Source organism: Vulpes lagopus, chromosome 1 (assembly GCF_018345385.1).
Source record: "Vulpes lagopus strain Blue_001 chromosome 1, ASM1834538v1, whole genome shotgun sequence".
Classification (NCBI taxonomy): Eukaryota; Metazoa; Chordata; class Mammalia; order Carnivora; family Canidae; genus Vulpes; species Vulpes lagopus.
Window position 1 is genome coordinate 137,494,168 of NC_054824.1, and position 17,500 is coordinate 137,511,667.

A 17,500-nucleotide genomic window follows, 5' to 3' on the forward strand; every position below is an offset into this window, starting at 1 on the left:
TGAGTGCTTAAAATCAGGATTAAAATTTGGTATGCATCTTTGAGTTCTTTTATATATTCTGTCTTATGTGTTCATCTTGTTTTCACCGCTAGTCACTAAACTCCTTATGGAATTATATCGCCTCTTAATAAACAAGAGTAACCCCTTGCATAGCATCTGTGAACTTGGGCTATGTGTCTGGTATTATTTGATAAATACATGATGATTGATTTCTTTTGTAAAGATAGGTGTATGAATACGGAAGAAACCAGCCAAGGATTATTTGAAAGGCAGAAATCATTTCTCTCTAGTTTCCTTTTGAGTCAGTGAATGTCTTCTTCCCTCTCCACACCTCTTCTCCCCATTTGTCTCACTACAGATGTCTGGGCAGACTTGAAATAAGAAGACATTATTTTTCAGTCCTTACTCTTCCCTTTCCTTCTTCAGGCTTTAAGTATAGTGTCTAAGGAAAAATCTAGATGATGATGAGCCTCAAGAAAGCTGATTCTCAGTAAGCATCCTATGTGTATGTAGATCTTCTACCCTCTACCTTTTTTTTTTTTTTTTAAGATTTTATTTATTTATTCATGAGAGACCGGGAGAGAGAGAGAGAGAGAGGCAGCAACACAGGCAGAGGGAGAAGCAGGCTCCATGCAGGGAACCCGACTTGGGACTTGATCTCGGGTCTCCAGGTGCTAAACCGCTGAGCCACCTGGGCTCCCTACTACCCTCCACCTTAAAGAGAACTTGATTTATTTAATTTAATATTTACTGAGGACTACCATCTGGTCTTTTGTTAATCCCTAACCACGTGGAGGTTACTGTTGTGCCCACAGACAACCTATTTCCTTTGCCTGGGTGGTATCATTCTGTTTGTTTGGCTGATTCTTTTATCCTTCTAGTCTCTGCTTGACTATTACCTGCCTAAGAGGCCTTCTCAAGATCCCCCATTATTTTCTGTCATAGCATCCTGTTCAGTACTTTCATATTACTGCTTTAATCTGTAGATACACATAAGGGTATAAATGTAAGAGACTCATCTCTTCCTACCCTTAAGTTCTGTGAGGGCAGGGAACTTGGTTCTGTAGTTTAACATTCTGTGCTTACCTCTAGTGCAGAGGACCCAATGAAAGTTTGCAGCTTTCAGTAGCAATCAAGTAACATACCCTTACACTAAGAATATATAAATACTAGGGAAAAGTGACCCAAGGACATGAATCATTCTTCTCTCCAGATTTTTTTGAATGTACCTGTCCTGCCCTGACACCATGTTTCCCATCCATTCTCCAAACCTCTGAAGCAGAATTCTGAAGTGTACAAACATTTTTTTTCCATCTGTCACCCTTTTACATGAGAAGCCCTTTGCAAATATATTCATTGAATGGGTAAGTGCTGGATTCCATCAACCATCATAGCTCTAGCACTCAAGAAGCTTGTAGTAGAATATGAATCTATCTAGTAAGACAGGTAAGGAGAGATGAACTGTGAGTTGTGGTGATCATGGAAGTCATATTCCTAGGGATGGCTTTGACATTTGTTTTCCCAGCTATGCTTAGTTTATATTAAGTGCAGCACTTGTATTCAACACCGAGGAATATGAGACCTTGTTTCTGTCTTCCTATTAAGGCTGACAGTACATGGTTGGTACTCCAAGCAGTTTCCTGAACATACTGTCTTTAACAGTTTCTTTGATTTAAATGGCCTTTAATGACCCATTGCTGTAAGTTTTGACGTTAGAACTCAATAATTATATTATTTCTGTGACAGTGAACTTCTCTTCTGAGTTCTGTGTGTCTTCTTGTGAATTCTGTGGAAACCTGTGTTCCTTAAAAAGGGAGATTGACACTTTTATTGCTTTCTTGACCTATCTCCTTCCTACGATGGGCACCCTTGTGAGGATTATTTCTTCACAAGCAATTTGAAACAGATTGTACTAGTTTTATCCTGCTGTTTAACAGAATGCAGATTTTGTCTTTTCAAAGATCTAGGTCACTGACATTTCAGACCCAAAATGAAATATACATTGTTAAAGTTCATTTTTGTTTCTTAGTTACTGTGGAAGTGCTGAGGCTGGAGGCACCTAGCAGCTGCTTTGGACTGGTGAAAACCGCTAAGGCCATCTCCTTTGTTATTAGCACCTACAAGAAATGAAGTAACATAGATTATGATCTAATTATGACACCTGCTTATAAAGTGCATAAGTGCTTTATGATTTTGTAACATTTTCCAAGTTTTTTAGTAAAAAGTTTTTATCCAGTGTTTAATCATTTCATCTGTATTGAGTCTTCAGTGTAAAATGCCTTACGTATAGCATGCCAGTTGGAAAGTTGTGGGAGATTATTTTGGAGAGGAAGGCAGGGCTAATCATTTAGGAATTGTGATAGCTAATTCTAGATCTCCCTATTGCTTGAAGTCCGGTCAAGAGCTGACTGCCATCTGCAGATTCTCTCCCACAGGCCTTTTGCAATTGAGCAGTCAACTGTATTACATGTTTGGCCTTTTCAATAAGTGCTATACTAGCTAGTCTCCAAAGATGACCCTCAGTGAAACATGTCTCTTGATACTCATTCTTCCATTCCATTTTGGGATATGCACTAGCTCTGTGACTTTATTTTTATTTTATTTTTTTATACCTTAAAAAATTTAAATCCAGGTGATTAACATATAGCATATTATTAGTAGTTTCAGAAGTAGAGTTCAGTGATTCTTCAGTTGTATATTAACCAGTGCTCATTACATCAAGTGCCTTGTCTAATGCCTATAACCCAATTATCCCATCCTCCCACCCCTCCCCTCCAGTGACCCTCAATTTGTTTCCTATGATTAAGAGTCTCTTATGGTTTGTCTCCCTGTTTTATTTTTCCCTCCCTTCCCCAATGCTTCTTTGTTTGTTTCTTAAATTCCACATATGAGTGAGATCGAATGATAATTATCTTTCCCTGACTGACTTACTTCGCTTAGCAGAGTACCCTCTAGTTCCATCCACATTGTTGCAAGTGGCAGGATTTCTTTCTTTCCTTTTTTTTTTTTTTTTTTTAAGATTTTATTTTTTATTCTTGAGAGAAACAGAGAGAGAGACAAAGACATAGGCAGAGGGAGAAGCAGGTTCCCTGCAGGAGTCCAATGCAGGACTCGATCCCAGGACCCCGGGATGACAACCTGAGCCAAAGGTAGATACTCAACCACTGAGTCACCCAGGTGCCCCAAGATTTCATTTTTTTTGATGGCTGAATAATATTCCATTATTATATATATACCAAATCTTTATTCATTTATCTGTTGATGGATAGAGTCCATTATCTGGGCTCTTTGTATAGTTTGGCTATTGTGGACATTGCTGCTATGAATATTGGGGTACAGATGCCCCTTTGGATCACTACATTTGTATCTTTGTAGGAGAGTCTGTTATGAGTGCAATTGCTGGTTTGTAGTGGCTCTGTGACTTTTTTTTAATTAATACAATCCATCTGAAGTGAGGCCATGCCTGTTCCAAGCCTAAACCTTAAGACAAGTGGATAGCTTCTGTTTTTGCACTTTTGGGAACAATGAGCCATCTGTAAGAAGTCTGGGTATCCTGTTGGACTTCCTATGCTGAAAGACCATCTGGAGAGGGAGTAGCACTGAGCATACATGCATAAATAAAGAGGCCCAACCACCCTGGTTTACCAGCTGAGCCCATCTTATCCCACAAAGTTATTGTAAATGTGAGTGAAGCTAACTTGGACATTCTAGCTCCAGCCACCAAAATGACAGTAGTCTCACGAGAGACTCTTAGGCCAATAGAAAAAATAATCTAGATGTCCCACAAGAAGATGGCTTCTTGACTTCTCCAAGAATCATGAGAAATAATAAACTGATTGTTGTTTTAAGGTATTCAGTTTTCGGGTGATTTGTAACACAGTAAATAGATAAATAGTGCAGGTGGCTAGTGGACATTTTGAGTGACAACTTTCCAATTCTGCAGAAATTATAAAACTAAATCAAGGAGGAATATCTAGCAATTCTCTCAATCTCAGAGTCTGGTCAGGAGATAAACTTGTAAAGAGTCATGGTATAAGTGGTACCTCTCCTTTTGCAGTCACTTGTGCATTCAACAGAAGCAATAATTTTTCTGCATCAGGGTATACAGTATTCCATAGTGTATGTGTACCGTAGAGTTCAGTGGACATTTATATTCTTTATGTCTAAATTTTCTGTATTGTGAATAATGATGCACAAATGTGAATTTATCTAGGATAATTTAAACTTGTGGCTTTACCAATTTATGGTACTGCCATCCTGACCATGCATTCTTTGGTGGCTATCTGTAAGGTTGAGAATGGTCATCTATAGTATTCAAATGGAGAAGCTGGTTATATGCTGCGTAAGAAATAATATGTATTAGCAGAAAACATGAATTCTGGAACTAGTGAAAATGACCTCAGAAAATTTATGACCAGGATCCCTGGGTGGCGCAGTGGTTTGGTGCCTGCCTTTGGCCCAGGGCGCGATCCTGGAGACCCGGGATCGAATCCCACGTCGGGCTCCCGGTGCATGGAGCCTGCTTCTCCCTCTGCCTATGTCTCTGCTTCTCTCTCTCTCTCTCTCTCTGTGTGACTATCATAAATAAATAAAAATTAAAAAAAAAAAAAAGAAAATTTATGACCTGTCTGATGATATAGTAAGGGAAAGAAAGCCCTACTACATTCTTCCGCACCTAAACTTAATTTGCTATTCCTGATTTTTGCCTCAGAGGTAACCAGCGTTGAATCACCTACGCTGATATACTATATCATGCATAGGAAACTAGTGTTTGATACATTACAGAAATTAGTTTAACTTAAATATCTTCCTAAAGAGTGCATCAGTAAAGAAGGCAGCAAAACTGGTAGAAGGAGCATGGACTATAGAATCACATAGACCTGGGATTTAAATCCTCATTCTGCCACTTCCTTGTAGTAGTTGATAATCACCTGCAAATTGGGGTCAGAACTATCTACTTTATAGTGTGGTTATAAAAAGTGCCAAAAATTTGGCATGTGAAATAAATGTTATTTTTCTTTTCTTTCTTGCTATATTATGTCTAATCATATAAAGTCTAATTACTGATTTTTAGTGTTAACTTTTGTTCATAAAAGCAAATCCTATAATATGGACTCTTTATATTTTCATTGATTTCAAAAACTAGTTTGGAACATGTTGCAAAGTGAGCAAGAATAAAAATCTTGATGGACTATGGGAAATAATAACTACTGTTATATTTTCCATCAGTTATCTTCTTTGAATTTTGGGAATAGGAATAGAAGTTAATACTTTTATTTTGTAGATATGGGTTCAAACATGACAGACTTATTTTTTTTTATTTTATTTTTATTTATTTATGATAGGCACACAGTGAGAGAGAGAGAGGGAGAGACATAGGCAGAGGGAGAAGCAGAGCCTGGAGTGGGAGCCTGACGTGGGATTTGATCCTGGGTCACCAGGATCGCGCCCCTGGCCAAAGGCAGGCACTAAACCGCTGCACCACCCAGGGATCCCCAAACATGACAGACTTAAATTGTTAGCATAGCATAGCATACTGTGGTGAGCATAGCATAATGTGTAGACTTGTTTAATCACTATGTTGTACACTTGAACCTAATGTAATGCTGTAAATCAAGAATAGTTCAATTAAAAAATGAGAGTTGGAAAATGGAGTGCTAGGATTAGAACCCAGGTCTTCTGGCTCCAACTCTAGTACTCCCTTTAGGTCACATTGCCTAGTGTTCTTTGGTTTCCTTGTGACTAATTCTTGGTCTCTTTCCACTATCATAGTGTATTTGTTTAAACTTCAACAAAATGCTTAGTCCCTGTCTTATATGAGGAATTATGCTAAGCACTTATATTGCCTTATCCATTTTCATTTAGATATTACCTTGGGTAAAAGGGAATTTGTTATTTGGAAGAAAGCTAAGGTGATATTTTTATATTGCAATGATCCTCAAAATTTTTGTATGAAGTTACTGTTTTTACTTCTGAAATAGTATGGCCACGTAGTTATGCTGAGAATTCCTTAGTTGAAGAAGATAAAGAATATTGAAGAAGGTTTTTATTTCCTTGAGAGCTAATAATTGTTAGAAGTGTTTGGCGTCCTTGTAGGAATACCATCATAACATATATGATGGAAATGAAATACAAACCATTCTGTAGGGCTTTGCTGCCCAGTTTTGCTTTATGCTATGAGTTTGTTAAAAAGAGAGACGTTTTGAAACATGAATATTGCTGTTTAAATTACACTTTCTAATAAAATCTTGTTCCAATTTGAGGACCTTGGAAATTGTCCATTTTCTGTGGATTTGAAGCATCAATGTATTATTTAATTTCTGAAACCAAGGGTAGATTGATATGTAAGATCTTCATAGGGCTCTGTCAACTGCAACTCCAGAAATTATTTTCTTGCTGCCAATTCTTTTTTACTGTTAATCCTTTAATCACTGCTTCTTAAAATTAAAACACACTTGCACATGTATGCCCTTAAATCTTGGAATATTAAATTATAGACCTCAGAGAAATGCCTAACTGTATGTAACTTAGTTTTTATAATTTCTTTAGATTGAGAGATGGGAAGGAAATAGACAAAGTAGTTTATTTCCCATTTGAGAAACTGTTCTTACTATAAATTTCTCTCTTTATAATCAAAATATAAGAAATGTAGAACATGGAGATACTTTTAGGAAAGACTTCATTATTTTTTAACATGTTTAAATGGCAGATTGTGGACCTTTAAAAATATAATGATTAGTGTCTAGCCAAGTGCATTTCTTATCTTGATAGTTGTATATGGTTTCTGTTATACGTAAAAATGTTTCAAATGAGAAGGTGACATTAAACCCCCCCCTTTTTTAGACTTGCAAAGATTTCATTTTTATAGAGCAGTTCTAGGTTCATAGTAATATTAAGAGGAAGGTACAGGGAGTTCTTATATGCCCTCTGTCCCCATACCTGCATAGTGACCCCCATTATCAGTATCCCCCACCATAGTGGTACATTTATTATAATTGATGAATCTGCATTGACACATCGTAATCCCGCATAGTTCTTAGTTTTCCTCAGGGTTCACTCTTGGTGTTGTACTTTCTGTGGGCTTGGACAGACATATAATGGTACTTATCTATCATTATATTATTATATAGCTATCTTCACTGCCCTAAAAGTTCTCTGTTCGACCTATTTATTTTTCTTCCCCTGCTAACCCCAGGCAACTGTTATAGTATTATTGTCTCTTTAGTTTTACCTTTTCCAGAATGTCATGTAGTTGGAATCATACAGTATGTAGTATTTCCAGGTTGGCTTCTTTCACGTAGTAAGTAGTATGCACTTTAGGTTCTTCTGTATCTTTTTATGGTTTGATAGCTCCTTTCTTTTCAGCACTGAATAATGCTCCATTGTCTGAATGTACCACATTTGTCCATTCACCTGTGAAGGACATCTTCATTCTTTCAAGTATTGGCAATTCTAAATAACTGCTATAAATATCCATGTGCAGGCTTTTGTGTGGACATGTTTTCAGCTCATTTGGGTGAATACCAAGGAATGCAATTCCTGGATCGTATGGTAAGAGTATATTTACTTTGTAAGAACTGCCACACTGTCTTCCAAAGTGGCTGTACTATTTTTTTCCCCCAATGTAGCAATGAATTCCCAGCATAAATGAGACTTCCTGTTGCTCCACATCCTCATCTGCATTTGGTGTTATAGGTGTTTACAGATTGTGGCCATTTTAATAGGTGTTTAATGGTATCTTGTTTTGATTTGCATTTCCCTGACATATAGTTCATTTGCCATCTATGTGTCTTCTTTGATGAGCTGTCCATTAAGGTTCTTTGGCACACTTTTCTTAACCAGGTTGCTTATTTTCATACTATATTTTAAGAGTTCTTTGTATGTTTTGGATGACTGTCCTTTATCAGGTATGTCTTTTGCAAATATTTTCTCCTACTCTGTGGTGTAGCTTCTCATTTTCTTGATGATGTCTTTCATAGAGCAGAAGTTTTTAATTTTAATAAGTCCAGGTTGTCAGTTATTTTCTTTCATGGATTGTGCTTTTGTGTTGCATTTAAGAAGTCATTACCATACCCACGTTCATCTAGATTTTATCCTATGTTATCTTTTAGGGGTTTTATAATTTTGCATTTAGGTGATCTATTTTTTCCTTTAAGATTTTTTTTATTTATTCATAAGAGACACACACAGAGAGAGAGGCAGAGACTTAGGCAGAGGGAGAAGCAGGCTGCATGCAGGGAGCCCAATGTGGGACTCGATCCTGAGACTCGATCCTGGGACTCCAGGATCATGCCCTGAGCCGAAGGCAGACGCTTAACTGAGCCACCCAGGCATCCCTAGGTGATCTATTTTGACTTAATTTTTGTGTTTTAAGTTCTGTGTCTAGATGCATTTTTTTTGCATGTGGAGCACCAATTGTTCAAACCATTTGTTGAAAGTCTTTGTTCTGTTATATTGCTTCTGCTTCTTTGCAGAAGATTAGGTGACTCTTTAAGGGGTCTATTTCTGGATTCTCTCTTCTGTTCTATTCATCTGTTTGTTTCTTCTTTTCTCAAAATCAAATATCTTGATTATTGTAGCTCTCTATTAAGTCTTGAAATTGGATACTAACAACAACTGTTGTTCTTCAAAATTGTGTTCATAATTCTTGGCCTTTTGCCTTTCCATATTAACTTTAGAATCAGCTTGTTGATATCTATAAACTGCCTGAGATTTTGACTGAGATTTTACTGAGTCTATAGATCAAGTTGGGAAGTACTGACATCTTGACAATTTCAAGTCTATCTTGAACAGAATATATCTCTCCATTTATTTAGTTCTTTGATTTTGTTCCACATATTTTTGTAGTTTTCTTCATAGAGATGGTGTTTGTTATATTTATACCAGTTTCATTTTTAGGGTGGTAATGTAAATGATACTGTGTTTTTAATTTCTTTTTTTTTTTTTTTTTGTTTTTAATTTCAAATTTGACTTGTTTATTGTTGGTATATAGGAAAGAGATTGACTTTCATTTGTTAACCTTGTATCCTACAACTTTGCTCTAAATGCTTACTAGTTCCTGGAGGTTTGTTTTTTTTTTCCCCCCTGGAGGTTTTTTTGTTTGTTTGTTTGTTTGTTTGTTTTGTTTTGTCTTTGTTTTTTTTTTACTTTATGTCTACAGAGATGATCGTGTCATCTGCAAATAAAGACAGTTTTACTTCTTTCTTCACCATTGTATACCATTTATTTCCTTTTTATTGTCTTATTGCATTAGTTGATACTTCTAATTAACCATGTTGATGATAATTACAATTTTTATCCTCTTTTCTACGAAACCATTGTTAAAATTTTCTTCATTTTATTTATTCTGCAGCTCACCAAAGCTCACCGACAAGGACACATGGTGAAAGTGGATTGGCTGGATAGATTGACATTTAGAGAAATAGAAATGATAAATGAGGTGGGTTGTATCCCTCTTTTTTTAACCCCCCAAAATATTTTTTCCAGATATCTAGGTCAGGACTTTTTGAGAATCATTGCTTATTGCCAGGTTATCTCACAAATGTGAGAACATTGAGGATTACTTATAGTTGTGAGTATTGTGTTAATAAGTGGAAAACTTGGAATATCTGTTTTTCTTATGTTTTAATGTTAAATTGAACCATGAAGTAGGCAGTGGACATCATAAGTGTACTAAGTGTTATACCTTGGTTAAGCTGAATGCCTCACTTGTGTGTTCTCTATTTGGCAGCTTATGTTTAGATTCAATTCAGTATTGGATTCTTTCAACACAATGCTGCTGTTTTCCTTCAATTACCTTAAGTCATTGTTAGTACTTGCTCTCCCCAATTAAGATATGTGTGTTTTATGTGCTATATTACATGTAGGACTCTGCACCCTTAGTAAAGTTGCATGGTTTCAACGAACTTTGTTTCTTGATCTTGTTTTTTGATCCAGAATATGTTTAATTAAAAGATGGTTTCTATGAAACTCTTTCTGAAAGCTGGAACAAGATTTTCTTTTCTTTTTTCTATATTTGCACTGAAATACTAGATGTGTGGCCTAACATTCTGTGTCACGAAGATAGAAAGAACAATTATTTTAATCACATTAGGAGAGAGAAATGTCAGTTTTTGTGATGCCTACCTTATTGTGATCACCGCAGGGCATAACTGACTTATTTTATATTCTCTGAAAGAGAATATAGTGGGTTGAAAGAGAGATATTTTTAATTTTACAATGAACACTTATTAAATTCTATTGTTCATTTAAAAAAAAGAAAATTAGTTGTGTTTAACAATGTTTATATTCAGTATGAATAAACTGGGCATTTTTTTCTAAATTTATTCATAATATACTCATATACTTCAACTGAAAACAAGTTTACTTTTTTGAATGTTTATAATAGTCACCTTCCTAAAATAGTTGTCAGAATATTTACTTATATTTTTCTGTTCTTCAACATAGATAGCCTTTGGTAGAAAAGGCAGTGGTAGGGTTTACTTTGTCTACCCATGCTCACCTTTTTCACCCCCGCTCTTTAAAAGATAGGAGAACATTGCCATTACTATAATTAGACTATATAATATGTGTCATAAAGCTGAACAATTTAAGTAACTTTAGACCTTTATGATTTTACACATAAAGATTTAAAGCCGTTTTAAAAACTGTTTTAAAACTTACCACCCTTTTAGACTTTCGTTTATTTTCACTTTATTATTGTCCTAGTGTTTTCCTTTTCTTTTTTTTAAGGGGACATGATGTTAAGTTGGAGAAAAAGTAACTGTTCCTCAGTATATTTAAAGTATATCGATAAAAATATACAAATGATTGCCAATTATCTTAAGACCATTTATAAATTGTGAAAAACTTGTGAGGGTTATATCTGTTTACTCAAATGGCTTCTGTCTTTAGTTACATACTTTACTTTTGTTTTTCTTATACTTCCATAGTTAGATTAGACATAAGGTTTAAGGGTAAACTGTTCTTTGCTTAAGGTTGTTATAAGTAGGAGATATCGTTATTTTTGAAATAAAAGTTTTCATGGAAATGAATAAAAAATCTCTTCAAAAATTTATATAATAAAATCCAAACTAGAATAAATCAGATATGTCATTAACTTTGAGAAGGGAGTTATAGGTGAATAGTAGACACTACTGGATAAAACAATAGTGCTATATGTAATAAAAATTGTAGTACTATATAAAATAGTGTGTTTATAATAATGAAATAAAAATTTATTGCATTTTAGTTGATAGATCATGTATTAGTGACTTGGAAATAATGATACATACTAATTCTTTAAAGGAATGTTGAAGATCATTTTTCATAAAAATCTTTTTTTTTTCTCTTTTTTTAGAGTGAGAAACGAAGTTCTAATTTCATGTACTTGATGGTTGAGTTTCGGTGTGTCAAGTGTGATGATAAGGAATATGGTATTGTTTATTATGAAAAGGTATTTGCTTTGGAACTGTTTATAGTCTCTGAAGTAGAGGGGAGGGGAAACATTAAAAAAAATTACTGTTGTACCTGCTGAGATGAATTATTTGGTTGCAGGATAGCAGCAGACAGCTGTCAGCAGCAGCTGTTTGTATATACACAAATCAGATCATATAGCTACAACAAGATTACAAAAGCCGATCACTCATGTAATGCAGTTCTGGGTTCCAGAATTCAATAAATATGTAACAGATTAAAAACTTTTTGATTAATTGTTCTGCAAATTGGCAAGTAGGACGTTAAAGCAATAGCTTTATTAACAATTATTATTCATTTGAAAAATAAAAAGGGAATCAGTTTTTAAGTGATAAGCTGTTGAAAGTTAAGGGTATATTTATTATTTGAGTTTGTATATATAATGTGTGACCCTGACATAAGTATGCTTATGAAAGACTTCCTAAATGTGTATTTATTTATATAATTAAAGCAGAATTTAAAAACCATGTTATCAATAGGCTGAGTGATAACAAGTATGCACTTATGGATTGGCTCTGGTCTGGTCTGCTCATTATGCAAAAGAAAGTAGTGTGTTTAATATGTAGCTACTTGAAAAATATCTGTGCTTTAATGGTTGTTGAAGGGTCTTAATTTAAGCACTATAGAAATAATTGCATAAGTAGTTCAGAACTACATAAACCAGGTATTATTGTGGAAATACTTAGGTGCTTAAATCAGTTTGAGTGAGGACAGACTTGATACGTGGCATAATAGAATAATATTCTAGTATATAGCTAAGCTTATATGCAGTATCTTTATTAGAAGCAACACTTCTAAATTATATTTATGCTTTGGTGTTAGTTATTAAAGCTGTCACAGTGATTTTTTAAAATATACATTTTTTTAATAACTAAGTATTTAAAAGAAGTTTTCATAATGGAGTTTTAGGGTTTGTGTAGTTAATTTATGATCATTTTTATGGTACTTCTCAAATTAACACATACTTTTTTTCTCTTTAGCTTGTATCCCTTCTCTTTAGTAAAAGGTTAGGAAAAGTTAACTTGTTTCAGTTTTTTTTTTTTAATATGATAGTCTTTGATAAAAAGAAGTTAAGAGGATAGATGACTTAATATTGCTTATTAATTGATTAGAAAAATTACATTGAAAAAATGGGAAATATAGGTGAGTGAAATCATTTTGTCACCAATACACTTTAATAAAATCATGTTTTACATTTTATACTCTGTGTAACTAAAAGCATTATTTCTTGACCATATGGGATTTATATTGCAAAAACATGCTAATGGGATTAGTACTTTCAAACATAAGAGATGTGACGAATCTTTTGAAAGACAGCTTTGATAATAGATGAAATAATAACAGAATAAAAATAAGAAGAATTTCAAGTATTTTTGAAAAGGTTCTTAACCCCTTTCTATGGCTTCTTGAAAATTGCTCATAAATTAATGCCTGTCTACCTACCCTGTCATATTTCCACTTAGTGTAAAGATTGCTGGGCCAGTGTATTGAATCTAATGGAAATAGACTTTCTTGTCACCTGTCGTTTGTGACAGATAGCCTTAGTGAAGATTACTTGTCACAGTTGGGCTGATAAATGTGTTTTCTGGTGTTGTGACTGAGAACCAGCCTGTTAAACAACGGCTGTGGGAATTTGTGGTTTTCTGTAAGACTCAATTACTGAACTAAAGTCAAGTCCCAGTACTTTCCCTCTTCAGTCTATTCTGATTTGGTTGCACATGTCTAACATTGGAAATACTAGCATTTGGAAATTGACAGAAAAGGTTGATGTGAGATGTACAGTAGTGAGGAAATGAATTTTGACCTTAATTAGTTTAGCCTTTTCCAGTTTGTATGCAGTGACATTTATCATGTTGAATTACCTCTCTTGCCTGATTTGGATAGAAATAAAAGCCAGTGCTTATCAAAAATGATAATATCAACAAAATAGGACAGCTTTATTAAGAATTGATGGATTAATTCTTCTTATGCAAGTTTGCATTGTTTTGAGTAGAAGCAATGCTGCTGAGTGTCTAGCTGTGTATAAATAACAGTAACATTAGCTCCATGCTTAAAATCCAACTTCTTTGAATGGAACTCAGTTGTGATATCTTGAAAAGTTACCAACATCTACTTAGTAGTTTTTGCAAATGATGCAACATGTCCCTTCTGTCATAATTTAATTATACTTTGTGGCTTCTTATTCTAAGTTTGAAAATAAGGACATTCTATTTTTGACTACTAGCATTTTAAACAGAGTTAAAAATAACTGACAAAAGCAATCTACTAATTTCTAGACCTCCTATGTCCAAAAACTCTAACAAATTTTTATTGTTAGATTTTATTTTTCCCCAAATATGTCATTAGCAACAACAGTTAAAAAATGGATATGTATTTTAAAATACAGTTGAAAGAAGATACTTTTTTTTTTTTTTAAGATTTTATTTATTTATTCATGAGAGAGAGAGAGAGAGAGAGGCAGAGACACAGGCAGAGGGAGAAGCAGGCTCCATGCAGGGAACCCCATGTGGGACTCGATCCCGGGTCTCCAAGGATCACACCCCGGGCTGCAAGTGGTACTAAACCACTGCGCCACCCGGGCTGCCCGAAAGAAGATACTTTTTTAAAAGGGAGGAATGATTTTCATTAGATAGAAGGAGAATACATTGTAGTGTATATTATCATGTATTCTTACCATCTGGTTAAACTCTGTTTATTTTTTTAACTTACTATGCTATAATCCAGGATGGTGATGAGTCATCTCCAATTTTAACAAGCTTTGAGATAGTAAAAGTTCCTGACCCTCAGATGTCTATGGTGAGTTATTGCCAAATTTTTTATGAAGTGCTTTCCTCCAGAGTGATTATGACTTGGATCCACATCATAGACTTTCTTTTTAAAAAGTGTATCTGTAACTAACTTAGTTATTTGAAAGTGACTCATAAGTCCATTTTAGCTATCTGGAATCAGGTTCAAGTAGAACTTTTATAATATCAACATCTAAAAATATGGCCGTATGGTCAGGATAGTGTAGTGTTGGGGAACCATTTATTTAAATTATTGGAAGAATTAGGGAATGTAGTGTGGAAGTGAGAACGTGGGGAACCAGGTATTTGAAACATTGTCATCATATAGCAGGATGTGACACTGGGTTCAATGGATGAGAATTTTAGGGAGACTGATTTTGTTGAAAAATCTAGAAGATTGGTGTAGCTGCTAGAACTATCTAATTTGGATCATGGTGACTTGAATGGTTTTGAGGTACCTATCTATGCAATTTTTGAGATGATAGTTTTGGAATATGAAACATGAAGAATTGTAACTTTACAACAGAATTTTAATTAGGTGACTTTAAAATATTTTTTTCTTAATTTTTATTTATTTATGGTAGTCACAGAGAGAGAGAGAGGCAGAAACATAGGCAGAGGGAGAAGCGGGCAGAGGAAGCACCAGGAGCCCGACGTGGGATTCGATCCCGGGTCTCCAGGATCGCGCCCTGGGCCAAAGGCAGGCGCCAAACCGCTGCGCCACCCAGGGATCCCTAATTAGGTGACTTTAAATTTAGAATGTTTCAGGCAAAAAATCTTTTTAGTAGCATAATTGATACCATGATACTCATACTTACAACTGATTATATCACTCTGAGCCATTTTATTCTTACTTTTTACATTTCTAATTGGATTAGTTACTTCCTAACTAACCAAGTAAATTTAAAGTAGCATATTAGAAGATAAAAGCATAAAAAAAAAAAAGAAGATAAAGCATGATGATGGAGGTAAATACAGGTTATTAAAGCAGGAAGTAATGATCGGTGGCCCAACATCAAAGGAAGAGATAGAGGAAAAAGAGTATACAAAATTAGGGGGGGGAAAAGGCCACTTGGGAATCTTTTGGGAAAATAAAAAAACATCCTAAATATGATAAAGGTGACATTTCATCACTGGAACATAGTGCTAGGGAACTGAGTAGCTATTTGGAGAAAGGTAAAATTAAATCAGACCCATACCTCACGTCATCCGTAAAGAAATATTCCAAATAAATCAAGGATTTAAGTAATAAAAAACAAAGCCTGACTAGTACTTTACTTTCAGTGGAAGGAAAAACTTTTTTTGTTGTTGTTGTATATATGTTTTTATTAACAATGACTCAAAATCCAGAGGCAATAAAGGAAATGATTGATAAATTTGACTACATTAAAAATATTGCATGGCAAAACACTATCAGAAAAAACAGTGGACAAACTGGAAGAAACTCTTCTTGACATACATCACAAAGGGATGAATAATATATAGAGAATTCTTAAAAAACTTTGTCAAAAGGAGCAAAAAAACCCAATTAATAGAAAGGAAAAAGACACAAGAAGACAGTTCACACATGCGAAAATAAATCTCTTTAAACAAAGACAGTATGTTGAAAACTAATGATTTTGGCCATAGGTAAAGTAGTTCATACCAAATATGTATATATTCAAGCATTATGGTCATCATCCCGGTCCTCAGTCACTACTGGCAGTTAAACTGCTAAGATAATAGTACTGTGATATCCACAGGTCACTAGTAGCTCATAGGAAGAGGGAATGCTTTAGTCCTGGTTGTCAGGGAAGATTTTAGAGTGAAGGTTTTATCTGAATAGGTAGGGGATATATGGAGAATGAGGGGTATTATGAGATGTTTTAAGAAGCTGGAATGGTAAGTGCATATTTTGGCAGTAGTGAAGCATAGGGCATATTTAGTTTCCCTATCTCAAAATGGTGATTTTTTCCCCCAATTTAATTTCTGTTCTTTTTCTTTTAAGATTTATTTATTTTAGAGAGAGAATGGGGGGAGGGGCAGGAGAGAATCTTCAAGTAAACTCCCTACTGAGGGTGGAGCCTGCTATGGGGCTTGATCTCAGGACCCATGAAATCATAACCTGAGATGAATAAAATGGTGATATTTTTTTAAAAAAAAATACATAGGGCACTAAAGTTGTAATAAGAATAAAATGTTAAGTATTATAAAATGGTCTCAAGTAAGCAACTATTTACTTTTGCATTTCTAATTGGCTGTTGAAACTTCCTTTTGATGAAGTTTACATTATTGGTTAATATTTATAAATATTTTATAGGAGAATTTAGTTGAGAGCAAACACCACAAGCTTGCCCGGAGTTTAAGAAGTGGACCTTCTGACCATGATCTCAAACCTAACGCTGCCACAAGAGATCAACTAAATGTAAGAGAATTTAAAAATGATTAACATAAAGAAATATGTACTTTGGTTGCAACTGATATGATAACCACTTCATTTGAGAGTGATTCAAATGTATGTTTTTCCCAGGTCCACGAAATCTGTGTAATTTTGACAATTTTGCTTTTCCTGTAGTTTTTTTGTTTGTTTGTTTGTTTAATCATTTTGAGGCTTTGAGAAAATATATTAACCCTGGAGGCAGAGCTGCAAATAGTATATACTTCCCTTGGTTTAGCAGTCTTAGCAACTGGCTTTAAGGTATTGTCTGAGAGAAGCCTTGGTATGCACACATGCATTATGTGTGTTTACTTGATAGGGGAGATGTTTATTATTTTCTTTTTCCTTTTGGAAAGAAAGGGGGCTTTTGTATTTTAATTTAGTTTGGTTTTGGTTGAATGAAATGAGCTCTGTAGTTACAAATTTTTATATGGAGTGTGACTTTTTAAATCTACTCTTATCCCTCTGCACTCCAGTAATATCCTTTTGAGACTGATAAGTCCACCAAATTAAGTTTTACTCTGCTGCATATACATTCTCCCTACTTCTATGATAATTCTATTATAGAAACATTTAAATAAATGAAAAATTTTAAGTGAAATGGAAATAAATAGGAAGAATATATTTGACAAAAGCAGTTCTTTTTTTTCTTTGTTGTAGATTATTGTGAGTTATCCACCAACCAAGCAACTTACATATGAAGAACAAGATCTTGTTTGGAAGTTTAGATATTATCTTACTAATCAAGAGAAAGTGAGTATCTTGAATATTTTCCTGTATGAGATTTATCTGCAAACTTTGTTGCTAATGAATAAGATGAAGGTAAACTGCCATGGAAAAATAG

The 17,500-nt window shown here is 34.5% G+C and overlaps 1 protein-coding gene across 2 annotated transcripts in view; it reads left to right on the forward strand.

The window, feature by feature from the left end:
* The window catches only part of PIK3C3 (phosphatidylinositol 3-kinase catalytic subunit type 3), a 138,697-nt gene that overhangs the window by 30,095 nt on the left and 91,102 nt on the right, over positions 1-17,500 (forward strand). The window contains exons 5-9 of one of the 2 annotated variants that reach the window (XM_041756685.1): positions 9,353-9,439; positions 11,339-11,434; positions 14,179-14,250; positions 16,540-16,644; positions 17,317-17,409. In XM_041756685.1, the coding sequence (XP_041612619.1) occupies positions 9,353-9,439; positions 11,339-11,434; positions 14,179-14,250; positions 16,540-16,644; positions 17,317-17,409 (453 nt within the window). The remainder of the gene's footprint in view (positions 1-9,352; positions 9,440-11,338; positions 11,435-14,178; positions 14,251-16,539; positions 16,645-17,316; positions 17,410-17,500) is intronic. The other variant, XM_041756693.1, reaches the window with a different exon arrangement.